Raw genomic sequence first — 24,648 nt, 5'->3', positions numbered from 1 at the left:
GTTATAACTAACCTACAAGAGCAACAAGTCACTCAATAAGAGTCATTGTGATCCTGGAGGAAACTAACATCAGGTCCAGCCAAGCTTTCGTAAGTGCCGTTGTACTCCCAGAACAAGTGTGTCTTGAGCCTTTTCTTGAAGGTGGGGAGACAGGTATGGGAAGACATACCTGCAGGGGGATGAGTTCATTATGAGGAAATCATTATCCAACATGCCCCAGCCCAGGCAAAAAATACCAATAAAATGGCCAATGACAACATACTTGGAATGGGAGCTGAATGGATGCTGTGTAGGTTACCACTAGGGAAATAGTATTTTTATTGCTTTGAGTGTCAGTAGCATATTTGTCATTTCTCCTGTAGGCTACTTCCCATACAACACATTAGCTCTATACAATGTCAATGGCCAAAAACAATTGTTTTATGCCAAATCACTGTGGCGAAGACACTTATGTAACTAAACATGTACTTTATATGTCACATTATAGGTATACAAAATGTGTAAGAATAATTGTCGTTAGAGTGTGCAAAGCTTTTGAGAGTACGGTCTCTTTAAAACTCGTCACTGTCTGTCTCAGGCCTTGGCCGTCTGACTGTTTGCTTGTTATTTTGTGCAACAAAATGGCTGTCGTTCCTGAGAACAGAGTCCTCTCCTTCAGCGTTTTTAAATGGAGTTCTTACTCTTCCACGTATTTGCCAGAGTGAGTAGTGCACATGAAAACAAACACGTTCTATGTATTCGTTTCCGTGGTTGTTTTGTCGTTTGTGGCCACAATACACCGGAACAATCTTTCTTTGGCCTACCTGACAGTGAGCCAACTGACCCATCATCGTTCGTTAGATAGCTAGCACTAGCATTTCACAGTACTAGCACGTTAGAGCTATTTGTTGATAGCACCCAGTTGTTAGGTCGGTCGCTAGCTTGTAAACATTGTTTGCTAAGTTGGCTAGCAAAGATTTTAGTACATTACAATGACTAACAATACAATTATTATTTGGTTAATGTTGGCTAGCTAGCTAACTTGGTAAAGCTGGCCTGCTCAAGTTACTAGTCAGTAAAGTTAGCGAACTAGCTGCTAGTGCTACCCTACGAGTTGACAAATGCTGTTGTTGCTTTAGCAGCCAGTGGCATTCACTGGTATGTATGTATATTGTGTGATGCATTTTACCAGACCAAGAAACGTAAAATTAGCTAGTGTGGCTAGACAATGTTCGCTTGCCTTGTGCATCAGTGGTGGGTCCAGCTCACTCAGCAAAGTTACGTTTGCTACAAACTAGGGTATTCAATGTGGCAACGTCGGCTAGTGTGTTACGTGGGGGTTACGTTTGCTGAAATGTTGAATGCTTATTTGCCACGTATTCCCTTTCTCCCTCTCTGTAGAAACATCTTGGTAGACAAACCCAATGACCAGTCTTCCAGATGGTCGTCGGAGAGCAACTACCCGCCACAAGTAATGTGCCACGCCCACCTCCATAGAAACCTGTAGCTAAATCAAATCCCATGGCACAATCCATCATCTGTCAGCATTACAGCTAAACTCGGATAATACAGAAACGTTCGTTCTTTACCTTTTGTATACTTTTAAGTCCGAGTGTCTTAAACAAATATGACCCAAGCTCAAGAAGTAATTTCTCTGTGTTGGCTCTTCAACCCTATTTTAGTGCACCACAGAGGGATCCATACACTGCTAAGAAGCTACAGTATCAGTTTCTAAACAAACCAACTTAGGACAGGACATGAATCTTCTGAAACAGATTCTGTGGGAATATAAATAAATATGTCTAACTGTTACATTAAGATGTCTGTCATGCTTAATCAGTTGGAAATCTTAGAACTCATGTCTTATGCAATCTTAGGACCTGACCCTTGCCACCTGACAAAGCATGACGGATCATGCTTTGTCATGTCATGGGTATTTGGCACCTGGGCCCCAAATAAACTATGTATTTATGGCTTGTTTCTAAGAATGAAATACTTACAGCTATGAAATTCTATTAAAAGATCCAAAAGTCAGCGTATTGCAGTTATAAGACTGCTTTGACTCAGGCATAATGGATCTGCCAATGGATTGCATCGTCTCCCTTATGCATCCATTTAAACTACAGAATAGAGGTTTGTTGGAACATGAGTCTCCAGGGTTGGTTGATAGCTCGAGTTCCGGAAAGCCAATTCAATCAGTGTCCTGCTTGAATATCTTTTAGAATCCCTCTCCTCCAGTCCGTCAGTGGCTGCAGGGCCATTCAACCTCATATGGTTAGTGTAAGTTCAGTCAATTTAACTGGCTGTTGAACTGCCAAACTAGCCCATAGATTTAATGGTTCTCCAGTCTGTGCCTGTACTGCTCTGATGTGTGGTTGCACAACAAGCAATAATGTTAGGAAATGTAGAACTGTCTCTCTTTCTCCCCCCCTTCTCTCTAACACTAATTATCTCTATAATTCTATTATTTTTTTTAGTATTTGATTCTAAAAATGGAGAGGCCAGCGATAGTCCAGAGCATCACATTTGGAAAGTATGAGAAGACTCACGTCTGCAACCTGAAGAAGTTCAAGGTGTTTGGTGGCATGAGTGAAGAGAACATGACGGAGCTCCTATCCAGGTGAGGGAATAGGGCCAACATATAACAAGGTGCTATGTTACTGATTACCTAGAACAATTCTCGCAATTGAACGTTGTAATGGAAATCTTGTGGGAAATGAACTGATGTCATCTTTTGACATCATCCTTCTTCCTGTCCTCCGCAGCGGCCTTAAGAATGACTACAACAAGGAGACGTTCACCTTGAAGCACAAGATTGATGAGCAGATGTTTCCTTGCAGATTTGTCAAAATAGGTGAGGACGAGTGAGCCCCTCGGTCAAGTGGGAGTCCTGCTTGATATAAGTGGAGGGCTGAAAGTCAGCATCACTGCTCAGCTAGAATTCTGTCTTTTTTTATTTTTCTCTCATCTCTTTATCCATCTGTTATTTATATCTCTTTCTTCTTTCTCCATCTCTAAATCTCTTGTTTTCTCTGTCTCATGTGTCTGGTTCGCTCTCTCTGTCTTGTTCTGTCTGTCTTGTTCTCTCTGTCTCGTTCTCTCATTGTTTCTCTCTTTACCTCTCTCTCTGCCACCTCTCAGTGCCTCTGATGTCCTGGGGCCCCAGCTTCAATTTCAGTATCTGGTACATAGAGCTGCATGGCATCGAGGACCCGGAGATGGTGCAGCCCTGCCTTAACTGGTACAGCAAGGTAGGCCTGCATCCCACCCACAGCAACACACTCGTAGGTTTAGCATTAGTTCAAATTCAAGTCTTTTATTGTCAAATACAAAGAACAACACTGTCAGACTGGGCACTGAAATTCTTAGGACAAGACACCGCATAGCAACCTGGCATAGCATAACATATAAGTACTCTGAACATACATTACACTTATGATAAGCACAAATATAATAAACCTCCTAAATATACACAATAATAAACAATATAGTATGGTAAACCTATAATACACATAATAACCTATACTAACCTTATAAACCTATACTAACCATTATTATCCTCACCAACATTATTCAAAACATCTTCTAGGTTTCACTTAGTTCGGTACATTTTGTGTTTGCAAAGTTTACTGCTTCAGCTGTTGTGGTGTTGCTTCATATTGTTTCTTGATTGTGCAGAGTGATCAGAAGCATTTAAATAAAAACTGGCCTTTTGGGGAAACTATCACAGTTTTAGGGCCCTAGCCCACAATGACCAGCTAACATAATTTCACAAAGTCATATCTTCAGCACATCGGATAGTGTGAACAAATTCTAGTCATGTGAAATAATTCGATCATTCTAATAGGGCTGTCCCCACTCAGTCGACTAGTCGATTTTCTGGTCAATATGCTCTTGGTCGACTAAGATTTTTTTTTGTCGAGCTGCCATATGGCAGTGTGAGATCTGATTCACCATTGCCGAACTACAAACTCTGCCATAGCCTACTTTGTCGGGTGTTATCAGGCAAAATGGCATATACATCTATGGTGTGACAGCATTTCATTTACAGTACATTTACATTTACAAAGTACCGTGTGATTCAAAAAACGTTGAATACAAACTCTGCCAACAACGGTTTATTTTTCATAGTTCGACATTGAATAAGATGTAACCGTCCACCTGAAAACCATAAGTTGGCCTACTTTGCTCATGCTAACACCTGCTGGGTTGAAAAAATGAATATGCCTATTATAAGAATCACATCCAAATCGAATGACATTATCTTCTCCGGCCAATCTTTCTCTGTTGCACCGTTCCCCACTCGGCTTCTACGTAAGTTCGCACGCTGCACTTTTTCAGGCAGTGAATAGCGCACTGATTTGCATGTTAAACAAACAATATTTTTGATTTGTAGTACATTGGTTATTATTTATTATCTATTAAAATCTGGCATTTTGTGTTATATCAGCATTCGGTAACAACAGGACTGGTGACAGGAGGCTTATTATTAGTAATAGCTGATTTTATAGCGGCTGAATCTGGAATGTCAAGCAGCTACATTGACATTGTTTGTCTAGTTGTCAATGTCCCTTCTTATATATGTATTTCTTTCATATTATTTCTTAAAACAGTGAGGTAAAACATCATATAAAGTGGTTTGATGAAAAACATTGTGACATTTATAGGAAAAATGTTTCAAATTTCGATTAGTCGATTTTCAGAAGTGCTTAGTCGAGTCTTGGTCGACCACAGAAAATCTTAGTCGGGGACAGCCCTACATTCTAATTGTATAAGAGGAGATTCATTGCATATATTTAATGTTTTTACCAATAAAAACCCCTCCCACCCATGTTCCAGTAGTACAGAGAACAGGAGGCCATCCGCCTGTGCCTGAAGCACTTCCGGCAGCACAATTACACGGAGGCCTTTGAGTCGCTGCAGAAGAAGACCCGCATTGCTCTGGAGCACCCCATGCTCACGCACCTGCACGACCGCCTAGTCCTCCAGGGGGACTTTGATGCCTGCGAGGAGCTCATTGACAAAGCTGTGACAGGTGACCCCCCCCCCACACACACACACACACACACACAAACACCCGACACCTTGGTATCATAGGTACATTCCATACAGTGTTTATGCGTTTTAGGGATTGAAATTACCACGATGCACGCACATGGGCTCTGTAAATGGTGTCATCAACGGCTCGTCGACCTAACCTCCAGCGCTTAGCTTAGAATTTTGTTGCAGCAGCCGATGTCTGCGCCGTGCTCGTCAGACACCAAGTATGATCCTTGTTTTGTAAGGACGATTTTAGCGTTTGGTTGCTAAAAAATAGTGGTAGCAACTTTTATATATTCTTTTAAGAGTAAATAAATAAACCAGAGAGGGTACAATTTTTAGGGAAATAGTAGGGTGTGCTTGATTGCGTTGGTTGCAGATGAGTCCGTTTATTAACTGTAATTTTTTACAACTGATATTTCTGTATATTTTATATAAAAATGGTTACTTATTATTTATGAAGATTGCATAGATTTAAAAGCATACATTTGTTGCTGCTCATTTGCAATTCAAAATCCCTTCTAGTGATACTTTCAGAGGCAAAGACCCGCTCCAACTTTGTCTCTGATTAGTTTAGACCACGATATGATCCAACCATGATTGTGAGTTCCGTCAAAGAAACGCTTAGTTCCTGGAGAGGCAGCGGAGGTTAGGTGCACCTAGGATTTTTTTTCCGCACCTGTAAAAATTTTGGGCGCATATGCAACCAAATTGCTCGGACTCTAGAGCCCTGATCCATTCTTAAATTGTGCTACGAGCAAGCTAGCTGCTGTTGCTAGCCAAACTTCACTGAGGGGATTGTTTGAATGCGCCAGAAATGAAAAATGTTTCTTTTGACATAAAGTTTAGGCTGTGACATTGAAGACAGCTACGCACCACACAAGCTTGTTTAAATACATTATTTAATGTGACATTACAGACTGTACATGCAAGTCTTGAATTGCTTAAATGTTTGATGCTACTAGTACACCACGGCATGATACGATACTTGCTGTGCAACAGTCTTACTAGCACATCTATGCATGTCTTATCAGCGGTCGTTCCTGACATTGTGACGTTAGCTGGCACGGAGTTCCCTTTGTGCACACAATACACTTTTTGCCGCAAAAACGTTTTACGCTCCTAAACAGTGCAACGGAACGTAAATAAAAATTGCAAGCAACTCAATTGCTAACAAGACAAACCTTTTGACATTGGCGTTGTATATGTTGTCCAAATATTGAGGGATCCTTAGGGGTGGAAAAATAATTTAAAAAATTATAATAAATATGGCCAAGCAGTGAAATGACCCAGAAAATATTTTAGACATCCTCAGAAGAGGGTAACGAGTACATGCAGCAGTACAAGTTTGGTGTGAATCCATCATAGATTTGCTGAGATACGACCCAACTTCCTGTTTGCTGGCTTAACTTTTGTGAGGCTTGGTCTGGTTTTTCAGTAATTCAAAATGGCGGCCGCATCAATTTGGCTGTTATCACAAGTTATCATGAGTCACACACGGGATGTCCGAAGATATCATGACACAAAGGAATCACTTAATAAAGGCAAACAAATCAACAGTTATTGGCCAAAACCTATTTTTGCTTCCCACGGCCACTCCCAGTGGACACATGACATCAAATTATTTGGACATCCTCAGAAGAGGGTTCTGAGTCGACATACCAAGTTTGGTGTGTATTTCTCAAAGACTTGCTGAGATATGACCCAACTTTCTGTTTGGCGTCTTTGCTGCCGTTTTGAAAATCAAAAATCCTTATCACAGGGCTGCCAACTTTTTCAAAAACCTTGGCGTGAGATTTGGTGCGGGGGGAAAGCTTTCACAAGCTGTGTTTGATTCAAATAAATAACCTGTGTTGTTATGTGAATCTACAATTCACGATGCATGTTTGTCCAGATCTTTGTCAGGTTATTTTTCAGCAAGATATCTAGAGCTAGCTAACTGAAGCTGAGTTGAATCACAATATAATTTGGTTGCTAAGCTGTAACGTTCTACCCACCTAAGTCAATCCAGTTTGCTTTGACAACAGAAGTGGAAACAACTAACGTTATCATTTCAAATGACATGTAGTCAGTCTGTTGAAAACAGTGTTGTGTAGACACAATAGATTTATTTGCGCGTTTTTATTTCAAATCTCCACCTTCGGTGTTTCAGTAAGTGCTGTGGCCGTGTTGCGTTTTTGCTCCCCAGCTTCACTTGTTGAAAACCAACCAATCAGCCCGCAGCTTATCTAAATATTAATGAGCATACCATAAAAGGAGAAAAGCTAGTGTTTTTTCCCGGGAACATTTCAGAGGATCTATCAGGGGGCATAGAAATGCACCTGGGCCATTTTCAACCCAACCAAAGTTACATACCCTATTCAGAGACTTTAAGGAACAGTGTGAAATACCCCAAAAACCCAGTCAATCTCCCCTTTAAGGAACCGTGTGAAATACCCCCCAAAAAACTGTCAATCACCCCTTTAAATGTACTTGTGCTGCTAGTACACCACAGCACGATACGCGCTGTGCAACAGCACATCTATGCACGTTGTATACATGCGTGTGCTGACGTTGTGATGTAGGCTAGCACTGAGTTCCCTTTCTTGACAAAAGGCACTTTTTGCCACAAAAACTTTGTAGCCTCCTAAACTGTGCATTGGAACGTAAATTAAAATACAAACAACTCAATCGGGACTGAGACAACTTTTGACACCGTTGTCATGGTAACATGTTGTAGTGTCTTCCTTGTGACATACCAAGTTTGGTGTGGATATCCCAAAGATTTGCTGAGATTTGACCCAACTTCCTGTTTGGTTGCTTTGTTGCCGATTTTGATTGGCTGTACCGGACAAACGGTAGCTTGTCGGGGGCTTGGTCAGCCTACAATGTCCTGAAATGTTGTGTGTGTGTCTCGCCAAGCTCGCGTGTGTGTCAAGGGAAAGGCTGAGTGTGTGAGAATGTGGAGCGTGCATTTCATTGTAAATATCCCTAGCAATTAGCCAAGCATGCATATTTCAAATATTCCCAATAAATCTATTTTTCATCTTAATCAACTTTTTCTCAGATTTGTGTACTAAACATTCTCATGAGTGTTCATATGAACTTGTGATTGAATCAGAGTATCACGTTTTGACCGGCGGATGTGTAAAGCATTATTTTAGTGTTAGCGATAAATTTGATTTGCTTTATATCAATAATTTTTGGAGATATGAAGTTGCCTTTACACATGGTAACATGTTGTAGTGTCTTCCTCGTGATATACCAAGTTTGGTGTTGATATCTCAAAGATTTGCAAAGATTTGACCCAACTTCCTGTTTGGTTGCTTTGTTGCCAATTTTGATTGGCTGTCCCAGACAATAAACGGCATTGAAAATCATATGTCCTTTGATAACTTCAGTAAGGGTTGCTCTGACGACAATGATTGCCAATTCTGGGGAAGATTGGACAAAAATGTTAGGAGGAGTAGCAAAGAAACGTGTTTCCTAAACATTTATTGTACAGAAAAATCCAATATGGCGGCCGTTATAGGTTCTTGAGGCTTTTTTGTTCCTCATGAGCTGTAAGGCATATATACTCAATTTCAGAATTTGAAATGTTGAAATGTCTGAAACGTTCAGATGCAACACCCAACACCCAACACCCAAAAGTCCCAAAAGAAAGTGAAACTTTCAGCCCTATGCCTGGCAAGTGTGAGCGCCGAATTGCGTAGAGGCCAAGAGCGGTATTGCAAACAGATACAGATTTCAATTATAGCTTGCAACATATTGAAATACATTTTTGGAGCTGTGAACTTAGTTAAACATTTTGAATTATGAACTGAACTAGTTCATGTAGAAAGTGAACTTTCCGAACACTGTTTGTCATAACCTAGCATATTGATTACTTGGTTAACTGAAGCCATGTTCATTTTAATACCAAGTTTATTTATATACAGTAGACTAAATGTTTACAGCAGTGAGAGTAGGATGTCTGTATGTCAGCACAAAAGTACACCATCACCTCGATTATTCGCGGCTTTCGGGGTCCATCAACAAGTTGGGCAACTACTACTCACAAAATGTCAAGAAGTCAAAAATAACATTTGTATTTGACATTTGATTGTAGTTGTATTATAAATGTTTGCATGCATGTCTGCTTATGACAAGGTAACAGGAGTCAGTGTTCGAGAGTCTTGACAGAGAACTGTGCTCTGAGAGAATACAAGTGTGGTTCACCCTAGAAAAGCTTATCTATGCCAGATTCAGTATTGCAGCGACGAAGTAACCATTCTGTGATTTCAAGATGCAACGCTTTTAACCTCAGTCTTCTTAAACCTCTTTAATTCAAAAACATTTGATCTATTTTACAAAATGTTTTGAGCAGCAGCTATCTAGCTGGAGTAGAAGCTATCAGGAACTAGCAGGAACAGCAGATAGCAGTAGCATGAGCTAGCAGAAGTGTTGTTTGCCAAACACCGGCGTCTGACCTCTGAGGTTGTTGCTTCATACGCTATCTGCAAACTTGTCGGGGAAGTTCAGAGTCTCCAGCTAAGAGGTTTGAGGGAAACAAAGAACACTTGTTAACTTGTTAAAACAACAAAGGACGCTGTGCCGACGCCATAGCAACAACAAAAGAATTGAAGGAAAATGAAGGAAAAACTGAAGCTGGATCCCATGAATATAGAGATTGAGAGAGCGCGCAGGAATGGTAGGTTCCAAGAGGGTGGTCGACCGTGCGCCCTATTGTAGCCAAGCTGTTAAGATACAAAGACAGAGATACCATCATCCAGCGAGCTAAATACCTGAAAGGAAGCAACATCTATATCAACGAGGACTTCTCTGAGAAGGTAAGCCAGAGGAGGAAAGAGCTTATCCCAAAGATGAAAGAAGATAGAGAAAGAGGAAATATTGCACACCTGAAATTTGACAGGCTCATCATCCACCCTGAAGAGACCCGCACGTAGGGGAAGAAAGTGATCGCAGAAGTACAAGAGCTGACTAGTTACCCCAGACAAGACGGAAATTCCTGAACTCTCTTCGGAACTTAAATGAGCTAAGTCTCAAAAAGCTATACGGCCCATAATAAACTATTGTGACGCCACGAGAGCCTACACAGCCCTTAGCGGGACAGCTCAAAATAGTGCGAGGACACCGGGGTTGAACAAAAACAAGGGGTTTAATAAAGTTCCTCAGAATTAACAAAAAAAAACGTCAAAATCTTACATAGGATTTCAAAAAAACGTATATGGCGCCTATTCTAGCTGCAGGAATCCTTTTCCTCACCCAACTCCACTTAGCTGTGGCTCTCCCTCTTTAACCAAAACCTTTTGGTCATCAGGGTCTGATCAGTTCCAGTTGTGCCGGAATGCCCTGCTTTGAGGGAGGGATGGAGCTCCTGAATCCCCCAGCAGAGGGAGCTACAGCTGCTCAGGGCTGCTGCCACCTCCGGGGAATGTAGCACCCCTCCAGGACCCAGCCAGACAGAGATGTCACACTATGGACCCAACAACCCCACAAACCAGCACCCTCATTTTTTATCCACTAGAACTAAATAACCTAGATAATGAATCACACTTTTCGCCCCTTGATCCTGATTTAAATTTTCTAAAAGACCATTATATATCCATGGACGTGAATTCTTAATATCACACTGCTCACTTCTTTAATACTTTTCCTAAAACACTCAGTTGTACTTCTCTATCTATGCTCCACTTAAATGTACAAAGTCTTCCACGACATTTTGATGAACTTACTGATTACCTCTCCTCCTTGAACCAGAAGTTCAGTCATTGCATTAACTGAAACTTGTCTATTAGAAATGTCCACACAAAACTATAGTATACCTGGCTATAATAGCATAAACCACTACAGAGAGAACAAAACTGGAGGGGGTGTTTCATTATACATTAGAAGCGATATTCTCTATCAAGAACGAAATTTACTTGAATTTGTCATGGATGATACAGGTACCAAGAGTATATTAATTGAGATCATACCAAGTAATCCGAAAGGGAAGAAGTCAATCATAGGCTGTATTTACCGCCCACGAAATACTGACATCAGAGAATTCAATGAATGTATAAAGGAATCCATGAACACTATCAATAGGGAAAGAGCAGCTTGTTTCATTACCGGTGATTTTAATATTAACCTACTAAACAACACAAACCAATCTACCACAGATCATGTTAATGATATGTTTTCATATGGCTTCTACCCACTCATGTAAACCCACGAGAATGACACCTTACTCTGCAACCCTGAAAGACAACATTTATACCAACTCACTTAGTACCGACTTTAAAGAAGGCATCCTTATAACTGATGTATCAGAACATTTTCCGATATTCCTTATATCTAATGTGTAGACGTCAACTAAGGAGACAGAAAAAATATATTACCGACAAATAACCAGGACGAGTACTCAGACGTTCACAGAATCCCCATCAGAAATAGTCTGGAATGACATACTTAACGAAACTGACACACAAAAAGCTTATAATTGTTTTCTTGAAAAATATCGATCTTTATACGAAAAAATGTTTTCCAAAGAAAAGAAAAAAATCTATCACTCCCGGAAAAAACCCTGGGTAACCAGCGGACTATTTAAGTCAATATGCAGAAAAAACTAACTTTATACTAAATATGTCAAAAACCCCACACCCTTAAACCAGTGTGTACAAAAAATACCGAAATAAACTAAATCATCTCATGAAAACTGCGAAGAAAGAATACTACCTCAAGAAGTTCACTGATGCTACTAGCAATATAAAGCAAACATGGAAACTGATTACTGAAGTACTAAATCGTGACAAAAGTAAAACACCTGGTCCAAACAAAATTAAAATTGGCAACAAAACTACCGTAAATAAAGATGATTTTAATGAATTTGATTTTATTTTTCTTAAAATTCGGGAAATCTATATAACCGGATTTCAAAGGGTGTGTGGAACTCGTCTTGACCCAGGGAATCCAATGGTACATCATTTGTGAAAATCGGTCATACGGTTCAAAAGTTACGTGTGTAAACACAAGCCTAACTTTGACCTGTTGGTGGCGCTAGAGTGCTCTGATGGGAGACATGAAACTTGGTGTAAATAAAGAGGGGCCTGTCCTTAATGTGTGCCAAATAAAATAAAAAATGACCATACGGTTCTAGGGGCTGCCATAGACTCCAATGGCAGAAGAACATGTGTAATAAAAATAAGGTAGCTACACTGAAGTGGCTTCGCTGCTTGGTTACCAATAATATATATGTGAGAGAACAATGGTTGTGGTCGCCAAAGGCGAGAGCACACCCAATAAATAAAGTACCCAACAAAGTTAACAGAGCTGCTACATTGTTGTGAGTTAAGACTGTTCATGTGACCTGATTGATTCTATAGGTTCTATTCATGGTAAATGATAGTGCTATTGAACAGAGGTGACACGTACACCTCAATTCCCTGGAGGCTCAGTGCTGTCACACCATAGGCATATTGAACCAATTAGGTCATGTGAGGGATAAACTGACGTTCAGAACACCAAATACCTGAAAATAGGGGATTTGTTGCCCTATAAATTGGAGTATTTGATTAAATGTGTGTGTGTGTGTGTTTTGAGTGTTTGACCATGTCTTTTACTGTCCTTCTGTAGATGGTTTGTTTAACCAGTACATCAGCCAGCAGGAGTACAAGCCTAGATGGAGCCAGATCATCCCCAAATGTAACAAAGGTATAAGCACCAACCAAGAAACCAGCCAAGACGACATGAACAGTGAGACAAATTTATTTCAAAGCAAGGAATTCTACTTTATTTCTTAATGATGCTTTCTGCAGTACACCTGTGCTCCCACTCCATAGGAAAGTTGATGTCCTCCCTGTGTTATTCCTTCAACAAAAAAATCCCCCGATATCCTACCGCTTTTTTTCCTCTCATTCTACCATTGTGTTCCTGTCCTTGTGTCTCTAGGTGACGGGGATGATAACAGGCCAGGGATGAGGGGGGGGCATCAGATGGTCATCGATGTTCAGACAGGTGAGGAGGCTTTCAGAATGACTACATTCACATGCACAGAATATTCCGGATATTGCCCTTATTCCGAAAGAGACATTATTCCTACTCATCTGTTTACATGGCTAATGAAGATAATTATAATTATTATATTACCGTTTACATGCAGCCGTGGATACTCTGAATAACTGGTCAGGGCTCGACAATAACGATGGCCCGGGGCCAGTAAAAAGTAACGTTGGGACAGTTAAAATAGTAACTCACTGTCCCGATCGGGCCACTGCAAAGCATTGATTGAAATGCAGATGCCCATTGTGTTATTGCACGACTTATAACAACGGCAGATCACGTAATTAAGACGGACCAGCAGTTCGCCTCGTTCCCCCAGGCTATTGAACTGCAGCAGAAGAATGGTGTCGACTTGGGTACTCAGTATCATACTGATGAAATGCTATGGAAGCTTTTATAAATTAGCATTGAAGGATCAGAGGATTCAGAGTTTCAGCCAGAGAGAGTTGTGCAGAGATGGCTGTCAGCAGGGGAGAGAGCACATCATATTTGAGGTTAAAAGTTAATTGTTTTGTTAATTACTTTTTTCTTTTTTATCATTAAAAAATTTGATTTCTTTTTATATCCAGGATGTGTTTAATAAATGGTTAAACATGCTAACAGAATAACAACTTATAAGTCTTTTAGATCAATTACAACTTTTGGAGGGGGGGCTGTAAAATTGTCTTGGGGCCAGTGGCAACATTTTTTAACATTGAGCCCTGCTGGTTGATATTTTTATTTGATGTGTTGTAAACTGTGGTGAAAACCCCATTTGAGACACATATTTCTAATGCGCTGTGAGTGTGTGCATGTCCAAATAATGCTCCTAAAACCCTGAATAATATCGGCATATCCCACGGGTTATTTGGAAAATGCTACAGAATAATCAAATAATATCAGAATAATGTAATATGCTGCTTACATGACTGTTTAACTGTTTGAACATTGGAATGTTTGGAATAATAGTGGAATATTAGTGTGCCTGTAAAGATACTTAATGACACAGAATATTTTAGCAACTCCAACCAAATAAGGGCAATTCTCAAAAAGAATTTCCTCGGTTTAAAAGCAATAAATTGACGACAGGGAAACTCAAGAATGGCACGTCAATCACTGCTCTATTGGGCTGTTTTTATGGGCGTTTATTAATGTTTCTGTGGTGTTTTTCCCCCCTCTCATTCAGTACTGAAGACAAAGGCTTTCATTTTCTGTGTTTGTGTGTGAGAGATCAAGTGTGTGCATGTTGTGTGAGAGAGAGCTGTGAGAAGCCCCAACATCTCTCAGGCCTTACACATTGAGCTCTGTGTCCAGTACATTCTAATGACCCAGGGTAACATGACAACATGACATCCTAGAGTGAACCCCACCACCCATCCCAAACACTTTAGCACCATAGTCGTCTAGGAATGGGGAATATCAACAGAACATTGAGGAGTCCACCGGTTTAACAAATATAAGAACCACAGTTGTTTGCCCCCATTGTCCCTGCAGAGACGGTGTACCTGTTCGGGGGCTGGGATGGCACACAGGACCTTGCTGACTTCTGGGCCTACAGCGTCCAGGAGAACCAGTGGGCATGCATCTCCAGAGACACAGAGAAAGAGGTGAGGTACCAAATGATTGAAAACCAGGACTTTCCCAGTGCATAGTTAAGACAGATAATTCAGTCACGGCTGGTCTGAATTTGCTCATGACCCGCTGGCCTCGTCCTCTTGTCTGGGTCCTAGAGCGGCCCGAGCGCTCGCTCCTGCCACAAGATGTGCATCGACTCCCAGCGTAGGCAGATCTACACGCTGGGCCGCTACCTGGACTCTAGCGTGCGGAACAGCAAGTCCCTGAAGAGCGACTTTTACCGCTACGACATTGACGCCAACACCTGGACACTCCTCAGCGAGGACACGTCAGCCGACGGAGGGCCCAAACTTGTTTTTGACCACCAGGTAACCCCCCCACACACGCACACATACACACAGACACACACTACCTTTCCCATAACTACAAGCCCCCCCCCATCCCTCCCCACACACCCACATGAACACCATATATACACCAAACATACTCGGAATAATATGGAACATGATCTAGGGGGTATTCCAGGTAACGGGTTTAGTGAAAACTTTGAGTTGTTTAACCCTGAAAAGAGGCATACTCCGAGTTCCACGTTCCAGAAAGAGAGGTAACGAAACCTTTTGGTAAGTTTCCATGGTAACTTACTCCGTGAAACCAACCTGCTCGCTAGCAGGTTTTCCATGCCAAACTCTGCGTTTCTACCGATCCCCTCCCACTTTATGAGCCCGATAGCTTTGGCAGACACGGCATATCATTTCTTGGTTCAGCCGAGCGATCTCGAACAAAATTTAATTTGCTTATTTATACGTTGGGAGACGATTTTAAGATTGCGATTTGATGTGCTTTAATTCCCTGATGAATACCTAAGTTAACGTTACCGTTTCCCGTCACAATCTGTAATTTATTTTGGCAACATTATCAGCCCTTGGGCCTTCGTCGCTAGTGTAACATGCTGTGGACATGCACTCAGAATTGACCAAATGTATTTGGGCACTGAAATAAATACAAATAATTGAAATTGTATTTGGTCTTCTTCATTGCCTACAAATAGAAATCACAATGAGTAGCCCAGCCTATTTCTATCGGCTATTGTTCCTACAATTTACATGATTCATATGATTCCTACAATTTACATGATTTACCATCCTGAAACTGGTGTTTCAGCAAATCTATTTCAACATTGTAGGGGGTCAATATTGGCCAAACAACCGAAAGAAATTCCCCTATGGTTTGAAGGAAGATGGGAAACTGAACAGTGTATTAGCATTAACCAAATAATGCCAATACCAATGGAATTACAGTTATTTGACTATTTAGATTTTTTTGTTAAATCAGAGCAAGAATGGTCAAATTAAGGTTGAATAATTTTTATCATATTGCAAAAGAATGATATCAATGAAGGTTAACTCTTATGCCTACTCTACCATGATTATTGTAAACCAGAGATAGAAAGCATGAGGTGAGGAAGAAGGAGTAGGACAAGCTAGAGCTGAGGAGAACGTCTCAGGAGATCAATAATCCACAGAACAATGCTTCACAATTCCTTAAGAACAACTACAATCACTCCAGAATCTTGACCCTTACTTATCAACATGACTAGCAATGCTACAGTAAGTTACACAATGAGATGTGAGAGCCATCAAGTTGAGACTCCATCCAGTAACTCCATATTTTACCATATGACAGGTGGGGGCAGGTTGATAGCCTTACAAGATCAGCCTTTATTCTTCTGCCCTAAGTACACCATCTCTTGGTCAAAATCGAAATTCAGAAAATTACTTACTATTAATATTCCAGTGTTCCAATCAATCTTTTTCGAGATTAGCCTTTATTCTTCTACCCTAGGTAGGCCTACACCATCTCTTGGTTCAGTTTGTTTACACCGAGTGCCTCCACAATGGCCGCGCATCCGGGTTACCGCCTAGAACGTGACCTCGGTGAAAACCCTCTAGCAAAATATGCATTACCTCTTCGTAGTATGTTTTCATATGTAGCCTAATATAACATTGAACATGCTTTTTTATTAAGTCCACCACTTTTTCTCCTGTAATATTAACGGACAGTGGGGTTAAATGTTCAATTTATGGGCTGTAGGGGGTTTTCACCAACGTCACGTTCTGGGTGGTAACCCGGATGCGCGGCCATATTGGAGGCACTCGGTGTAAACAACTGAACGGAGTATAACCAAAGAACGTATATTCTATACTCTTTGGTACAACTGTAGCCATGTCTAAACGACCGAAATGGTCATCAAAACGTGTCCAAGATTCAAAGGCATATAGGGAAGGACTTGGACCACAAGAAAAAGGTTGATATTTTGAGAATTTAGGATTTATTGGCGGTGCAGATCCCTACCAGTTAGCTCCCTCTACTTAGATCCGTGACGACCCGGTGATTCTGCCTTCAGTTGGATATCCCGATATTGTTAACTACCTGGTTTTCTCGCCGAACCCATACACAAGCAGTACTTTGATATGAATTATATTATGTCAGTGTCAGCTTTACAGTAAAATAAGCGCACAGTAAAAACAATAAAAGCAGTAATTGTTTTTACTATTAAAAATATTATCATTACAATAGAAAATGTGTCTTGAGCCGCTGAAATAAACATTTTACAATACCTGACAAGAAATGTGCCGAACAAATCCGTATGTTGTCCAGATTTTTCCCTCGTAGATCTTGGTTGAGCTTTGCCAACCACAAGCGCCTCCTTTCCTCTGACAATCTCTGGCATTCCTTTCCCTGGTTTTTAATAACTTTTGGAAGTCGATAATATACCAAATGTTTTTCACGATCTGTCCTATTTGTACAACCTGAAACACGGCAATAATTCACAATTTTCCTTGACGACGTTTGGAATATACTTCAGTGCCAGTGCTTTGTTGTGATGCGGAGTGCCTCCAAGATGGCGACTTCCGGTCTGATGACGCGTCGGTGAAAACCTGCTTTGTTAGATGATGCGGTTCAGCTACCACACTGCCTCTTTAGAGGGAGTCGCACAATTTTTTTTAATTAATTTCAGCTTGCAGGTATTTTCTCATTTCTGTATTTTCAGCCATTTAAAAAAGTTATTTCAGATTTCAGCATTCCAACGCATTTTCAGCAGGAAATGCCTTTTCTAGTTACATACCTTCCTGCGATCCACCTTTTTAAGTTCAATTGAAAACATTTGTTCATGGCCTTCCCACTAGGCCTGCAACTACTCCTTTTTTTTTTTTCTTTTTACAAAATGTATACAATTATTCCAAATTGACAATATTAACACAAATAACAGACTTAAATGTATGCTTTACATGACGTACGTCATATATGACGACACAAATGACATTCACTTGTTTTTTATTAAGTGCTTAATAAACTGATTTGTTTTAAATCAAAAGAAATAAAAAAAAATTCTAACACAAATTAGTGTTTGTGCAATATATTAAATTGCTTTAACAGGTCACTGACTGCAGTCTGTGGAGGTAGTCACAAACTTGAAAGCTAATCGTTTTCTAGCATGTATAATGTAGGCAAAGAACTGCATTCTTTGTCAGTTCCAAGAGCATTAGCATAGTGGGATAAGGTTTGACAGAAAACAGTGGAATGTGCAGTTATTGGGCTTAAACTGAACCCTGGTGCTTCCTTCAAATATCTACCCCAAAATTCCACTATGATGCTGCAATGGTTGGAATAATTTTGCAGACACCGGCTCACATGCCTACAAACCTGGAGGGACTATATATCTGCAATGCAACAACAGACCCAGTTTTTCACAATCCAATTTCCATTATTTGTTGTTAGCCCCACTTTCCACTGCCTTGTGACACAACACTGAAGTCCAGACGTAAATTCAATTTGCTTCTCTCATTTCCCCCTTTTTTTGTTCCTATTTTTTCCAACTCATTTCTGATTCCCTCATACTATTTGAATACTGTCCTTCTCCCCTTTCACACACCCCCACCCAGATGTGCATGGACTCGGAGAAGCACATGATCTACACGTTTGGTGGTCGCATCCTGACATGCAATGGCACCGTGGAGGACAGCCGCACGTCGGAGCCCCAGTTCAGTGGATTGTACGCCTTCCACTGCCAGGTGGCCTCCTGGAGCCTGCTCAGGGAGGACTCATGCAACGCCGGCCCCGAAGACGTCCAATCCCGCATTGGCCACTGCATGCTCTTCCACACCGTGAGTCAGCCCTGTCCCACTAGGGGAGATAGCTAGCTCATGAAGTGGACCTCAGAGTTTAAATTGATTCGTAAAACATTTTTGTTAGAACATGGGTGGAGAACCATAGTGAATATAGGCGTTCATAAGATTGGTGTTTCAGGCAATCAAAAGCGACAATCAACAGTTCTATTGAGGGCATAACAACTATAAATGCTACAAAAGAATACAATTCTAAAAACACTTTGTAGCAAAAATAAATAAAAAGAAGACTTATTAGCCTGAAGTTGAAAATGTGGACAACAAAATCAAAAGCCGATAACTGAATTCCCCCCCTACCCCCCCCCCGCCACCCCCCCCTTGGCAGCACCACTGCTCAAGTTGATTCCTGCAGCTGATTTAGCTGATTTAATGACTTTGCGCTTCAAAGTTGACATGGGAGTTGGTTCCCATGGAAATGGAAAGCCACTGACATTCATCTCCTGCTGTTATGTGCTGCCGGAGAAAGCCAGCACAAATTTGCTGTGAGCAATTCTCAAACTTTGCCCAGAGCCAAGGAAAATATGAACAGACAGTGCCAAGGATCAGTTCAAAACATGTAAACTATTCAAACGAAATGTCATTGTCAAAATGTTATTCCCATTTTTCCCTTCCCTCCTCAGAGAAACCGTTGCCTGTATGTGTTTGGGGGTCAAAGGTCTAAGACGTACCTGAACGACTTCTTCAGCTACGACGTGGATGGAGACCATGTGGAGATAATTTCGGATGGAACCAAAAAGGACTCAGGCATGGGTGAGAACACCTATTCATACCTGTAACATAGAACCGCATTGAAACACAGAAGGATACTTTATTGCCGGCTGTGACTTTTTTTGTGTTTTACCCAGGGAAGTTTTCTTACACCGTCATGCTTTTAGCATGTGTTTGCAGTGTAACACTTGGTTGGAAAATGGGGAAAAAAATAACGTTTTTGAAAGAAAGAAAAAGGGTGGTGGGGAGGAGAGCAGAATTGAGTAAAGAACATCCAAAATGCATTTCCTGGTGTTAAGTGACTACCTGCGGTCATAAATTGGTTTGCTATCAGTCATTTAGGCTGTTGATGTGATAATGTTACCCCTCAGAGAGGCCATCGGCTGATTGGTGCATGCACAGCCACACTACAGCCATATGGGAAATGTGTCAATTTCCTCTCCCAAGCCTTTCTCAAACACAATGAACAAGTGGGCTGGATGCTGGCTTTTGCGCATGCGCTTATACTCTTATGTGTGTGAGTGACAGAGATCTATATAGACGTCGTGTTACACTTTTTTTAAAGCGCAAAAGACAGATGAAAGACTTCCTGATCCTGATTTTGTCTCCAGAACTCTGGATTGGCTTTAGCGACATGACAGCTGATTAAAAATAGAACAGTCTGTGTAATCCAGGTAACAGAGAGAGGGAAAAAAAGGTGGAGTAAGGAAGAGAAGGGGGGTGGGGTAGATGGATGGAGATATGGAGAGGAGGGTAAGGGAGGGGGCTGGGGGAGATCTGGGAGCTTCAGAACATGCAAGCCAAACGAGAGAGAACAGAATGTATTTTGGCAGGAAGGAAGCATCAAGCCCAAACAGTGCTCTCGTAATCACTCTCAAATGTTTATTCGACTGCTCTCTGGCCCCCATACTAACTGTGCTGTCTGCAGCCCAGATCTCCCAGGTTAATCTCCATGTCCAAATCACTGCTCTAATGAGCTCTGTCTGTGTCTAGTGTTAGCTGTCATTGCCTTCAAAATATGAACCCCACCCCCAAATTCCCCTGAAACGGGTGACATTCAAAAACATAGTGCTTGTAATTATTGTGTCCAATGTGAAGCTTTAGGTTCAGTTAGAAGGTAACATTGATGAGTTTACTGTTGTTTGCACATTCATGATTTACTGTGAGCACACACACAACATATTTATTTAAAAACACGTACATGTTGACATTTGCATGATAAGCCTACTGCAGACAAACAGTACTGTTGTCATGCGGTCTGGATTCCAATTGTTGTGATTTGCATTCTGTTCCGCTTGCCTCCAGATGGTCGCTGCTGGCTTGCTATGCCAACAGCCTTTGATCGCTAATAACAGTTACTGCCCCTGCTTTTCATCTTGACTGATGTTCTGGGCCTTTTTAGACATTCTTGGGATGGGCTAGTCCCAGCCCACAGTCATGTTTCTGGATCACCATGTCCTCATGCTCATGTCAACTCTGGGCTCAATGCTTCAGTGCTTTCCCTCCCTTCTTATGGAGGCCAGTCTAGCTCTTACTGTCGGTGCGTCCCAATACCCATCCTACCATACAATATACTGTAGCATTCTGCAGTCAGTTGAACTACATATGTTATAAAGTTACAACTGCAGAGCTGGCCTGGTTGCCCTCTAACAGTATGCCTTTTTCCAAGGTACATATTAAATCACCAATATTCCATTTTAAAATCTTCGCACTACAAACGGTGACAGATTTATGAGCAAGAGGGTCAAGTTCAAGGTGGTATTTTATGACACAGTAGTTTGTCCAGGACAGCTGTGGACATGCTAAAAGTAACTAGATATAATACAGGATTTGAGATGCAGGCTTTGGCGGAATCCCAATACTCCCCCTTACCCCTTCCCCTTAATTTACCCCTAGCCAGACATGCTAGTCAGAGAAATGCGGGACTGCAACAGCGGGGCCGTGCAATTCAACATTGTAGCATTAGCGTACCAAACTAGCGATTTTTAGAAACGTTTCGATTTGGAAAATGGTTGCAAATATATATGTTCAGGACTGTGTATAACACAAAACAAGACTGTCATAAAAATTTTTATCAGTTAATTAGGTCGAAAATATTACATTTATCGGACTCTCTGGATGATCTGGCTGCCATTGTTGCCGGTCACGCAGGATTCACATAGCCCTAGGTTTCAAATAAGCTCCCGATCTTACTTGGTTTTAAGGGGTGTATACCCATTAGTCTTAGCCCTACCCCTAGCTCCAAAAGAGTATTGGGACACCACTCGCTCTCACGGGAGCGTGCAAAACTAAGGAGAAGGGGTAAGGGGGAGTATTGGGATTCGGCCTAAGTCTCTCTCCTCTCACTCTGTGCTTGATGCTGGTTGTCCCTCAGTGCTGATGACAGGCTTCACCCAGCGGGCCACCATCGACCCGGAACTGAACGAGATCCACGTGCTCTCCGGCCTCAGCAAGGACAAAGACAAACGAGAGGAGAACGTCCGGAACTCTTTCTGGATCTACGACATTGCCCGCAACAACTGGTACAGAACACTGGCAAGCAGATGAGCTCATCTCTCACCTGTCCTTTCAAAAGAGAACTTATCTCGATAAGTGTGTATGTGTTGAAGCTCCACACCAACATGTTGTATCATCACCTGCTAATATAAGCATTCCGTACGGTACAAAGACAAAGGCTGTCAGTGGCTCTGACACTGGGTTCCCGTACACTGGTTTCCGTAGTTGTTCTTTTACTGAGTGTCTAAAGAATAAGAAACCTTATTTTTTGTAAAGGATTATACCCTGATTTAAAATGTTCTTGTGGTGGTGCGGCTTATATTTCGATGCGGCTTAAAGCACGTTTTTATAACAAAACAATAGTATACCAGACGTCCTCTTTTACCCGGACATTTCCTCTTTTCGAGACCTAAAAAATGCGTCAGACAGGGATTCCAAAAACGTCCGGGATTTTGTCTCGTCGAATGTTTCTCTGGGTCTTTCACAAACTAATTATTACGCCCTTACAAGTTTTGGAAAGTGGAAAGTCTATCTTACGTTCTTCCATCTTACGCAAAGTCTTGACTGTAGAGAAAACTGTCATTGGTCGACCGCCTTCTCAGTGTTACTCATCCTAGTGAGTATCCGTTGGTTTGACGATCAGATGAAATAAAATGCCTTGTTGTGTTATACAATTACAAACATTCGGACTGACTTGTATTTAATTTGGATTAAAAAAAATGGTGTATGCGCCAACACAGAAAGGCCCACCGCTGTCCCCCCCAATGTGTGATTGACTAATAACGGAGGTCCGACCGCTGCAAGCCACAAACGCCGTTCCACCCAATAACCGCTGGTGGCATGTCGGTCACATGCTAGCTGGGTATTTCGCCCTTGAACAGTAGAAACAATGGCGGTCCAAGCACATTGGGCGCCCCGGGCGAGTTTTTCACTTGCACACCATCCCCCCCCTCCGAGAGTACACGGAGCGAGTGGCACGAACACAGCCGCAATACCTTTTTTCACACACATAAACTCCTCTCGGTGGAAAATGCCGCCCCTAACTTCGTTGCGCCCCGGGCGGCTGCCCGGTTGGCCCGTGCCTAAAACCTCCCCTGAGTAGAAACACTTTTTTGTGAATGCTATTTAAATGAGTTCATTCCAATAGAAAACATACATTACGCACTTACTTAACCTACTAACCGAAATATAGAAGTGTTTTGAATATTTTATTGTCAACCACATTTTCGCTAGTCATTGAACGTTGATAAAATAGTAATTGGATGTAGCTAATTGCTAACAAACATTAACTATAAATAAAATGTTTATCATATTTATACAATACATAAAACATTATTTCTGAACATACTATCCACAACCGAAGTGTGTTACACACCGGCATGCTTTAAGATTGCCTATACTCGTGCATTGCTTGGTATGATTGTCCCGTATCAATTGTGGCCTACAGGCCCACTCAGATTTACAAACTCAAAGCTCCCATTTTAGTGGGGTGCAGCTTATAGAAAATGTGGCTTATTTTCCGAAAAATACAGTAGGTCAATTGCAGTGCCGCTGCTAGCCATTTTGGTGCCCTAAGCATAATTCCTTTATGATGCCACCCCCCCCCCCCCAGTTGGCAATTTAACTTTTTATTACCAAACATACAACTCAATACCAATAACACAACAGCAGCATCACAATGTAACACCTATTCAGAGGTGGTGGTTCTCTGCTGTGTACCTGTCCCTAAATAGCTGGTTGAGGGTGGTTGATCAGGGTTTGGCAGGGACGGATTGGGAGTACAAATAGGCCCTGGACTTTGATCCAGACCGGCCCACCAGAATCGGCCCCCATATACGCCACCACAGCTGCCCTGTCAATGCATCCACCTTCTGTTTGATATGATGCTAGTTATGGAGTTCCCAACGTAATTCGAGCATGCAATGCGCGTGAGCGAAATTTTTGGGCCTTTGAGAGCCAAATAGTTTTTTGAGCTTCATGTAAAATAAACAGCCGTTTTTCAATTGGTAAAACCATGTCTGGTGAAGGTGATGTCTTTTTGTCTCTTAATTTTTCAGCCCCAACCTTACGTTTCTTAGCACGGTTTTCCAAATTTTAAACATTTAAAACTGAAAGCATGCAGCCAAAGAGCTCTCCACATTTATTACTCATATAAAAACTATTTGATAAATCGAATATAAAAGCATCGTAGAATGTAAAGTAAAGTAATAGCTAGCTGGCGTCAGTTACTTGTCAAGTACATAGATCATGTTTAACAGTCAAATCTAAATTTAGCTTGCACCTAACATATTTGAGTGTGCTAACATTAGCAATAACGTCAGCTAGTTTGAGGTGTATGCATAGACTAACCATTAAATTAACAGCACATTTCCTGTATTTAACAATGATTAAACATGGACTTTCCTGAAAGTGGGGGGGGGGGGGGTGTCTGACTATCACAGTGTTTGTTTGTGACCCCTAGTGAGTATGTACACACTAAGTCTTGTTTGTAACGTTGTGTGAATGTGTGTGTCCTATCCAGGTCGTGTGTGTATAAGAACGACCAGGCTGTGAAGGAGAACCCCATCAAGGCACTACAGGAGGAGGAGCCTTGTCCACGCTTTGCACACCAGCTGGTCTATGATGAGATGCACAAGGTTATACACACACAAACAAGAATGCT

General features: G+C 41.4%; 1 protein-coding gene across 3 annotated transcripts in view; it reads left to right on the top strand.

Annotated features, from left to right (window-relative positions):
- Window positions 1–577: 577 nt before the first annotated feature.
- The window catches only part of mkln1 (muskelin 1, intracellular mediator containing kelch motifs), a 30,098-nt gene continuing 6,027 nt past the window's right edge, over window positions 578–24,648 (top strand). The window contains exons 1-14 of one of the 3 annotated variants that reach the window (XM_047023248.1): window positions 578–700; window positions 1,381–1,450; window positions 2,457–2,599; window positions 2,745–2,833; window positions 3,121–3,230; window positions 4,822–5,014; window positions 12,616–12,693; window positions 12,931–12,996; window positions 14,515–14,627; window positions 14,751–14,963; window positions 18,540–18,761; window positions 19,403–19,532; window positions 21,865–22,012; window positions 24,508–24,622. In XM_047023248.1, coding sequence (XP_046879204.1) covers window positions 621–700; window positions 1,381–1,450; window positions 2,457–2,599; window positions 2,745–2,833; window positions 3,121–3,230; window positions 4,822–5,014; window positions 12,616–12,693; window positions 12,931–12,996; window positions 14,515–14,627; window positions 14,751–14,963; window positions 18,540–18,761; window positions 19,403–19,532; window positions 21,865–22,012; window positions 24,508–24,622 — 1,770 coding nt within the window. In that variant the 5' untranslated portion in view covers window positions 578–620. Of the gene's footprint in view, window positions 701–1,380; window positions 1,451–1,493; window positions 1,556–2,456; window positions 2,600–2,744; window positions 2,834–3,120; window positions 3,231–4,821; window positions 5,015–12,615; window positions 12,736–12,930; window positions 12,997–14,514; window positions 14,628–14,750; window positions 14,964–18,539; window positions 18,762–19,402; window positions 19,533–21,864; window positions 22,013–24,507; window positions 24,623–24,648 lie in introns of those variants that run through there. The other 2 variants (XM_047023247.1, XM_047023249.1) reach the window with 2 other exon arrangements.

Source organism: Hypomesus transpacificus, chromosome 7 (genome assembly GCF_021917145.1).
Source record: "Hypomesus transpacificus isolate Combined female chromosome 7, fHypTra1, whole genome shotgun sequence".
Classification (NCBI taxonomy): Eukaryota; Metazoa; Chordata; class Actinopteri; order Osmeriformes; family Osmeridae; genus Hypomesus; species Hypomesus transpacificus.
This window is presented reverse-complemented; position numbering and strand designations above follow the sequence as displayed.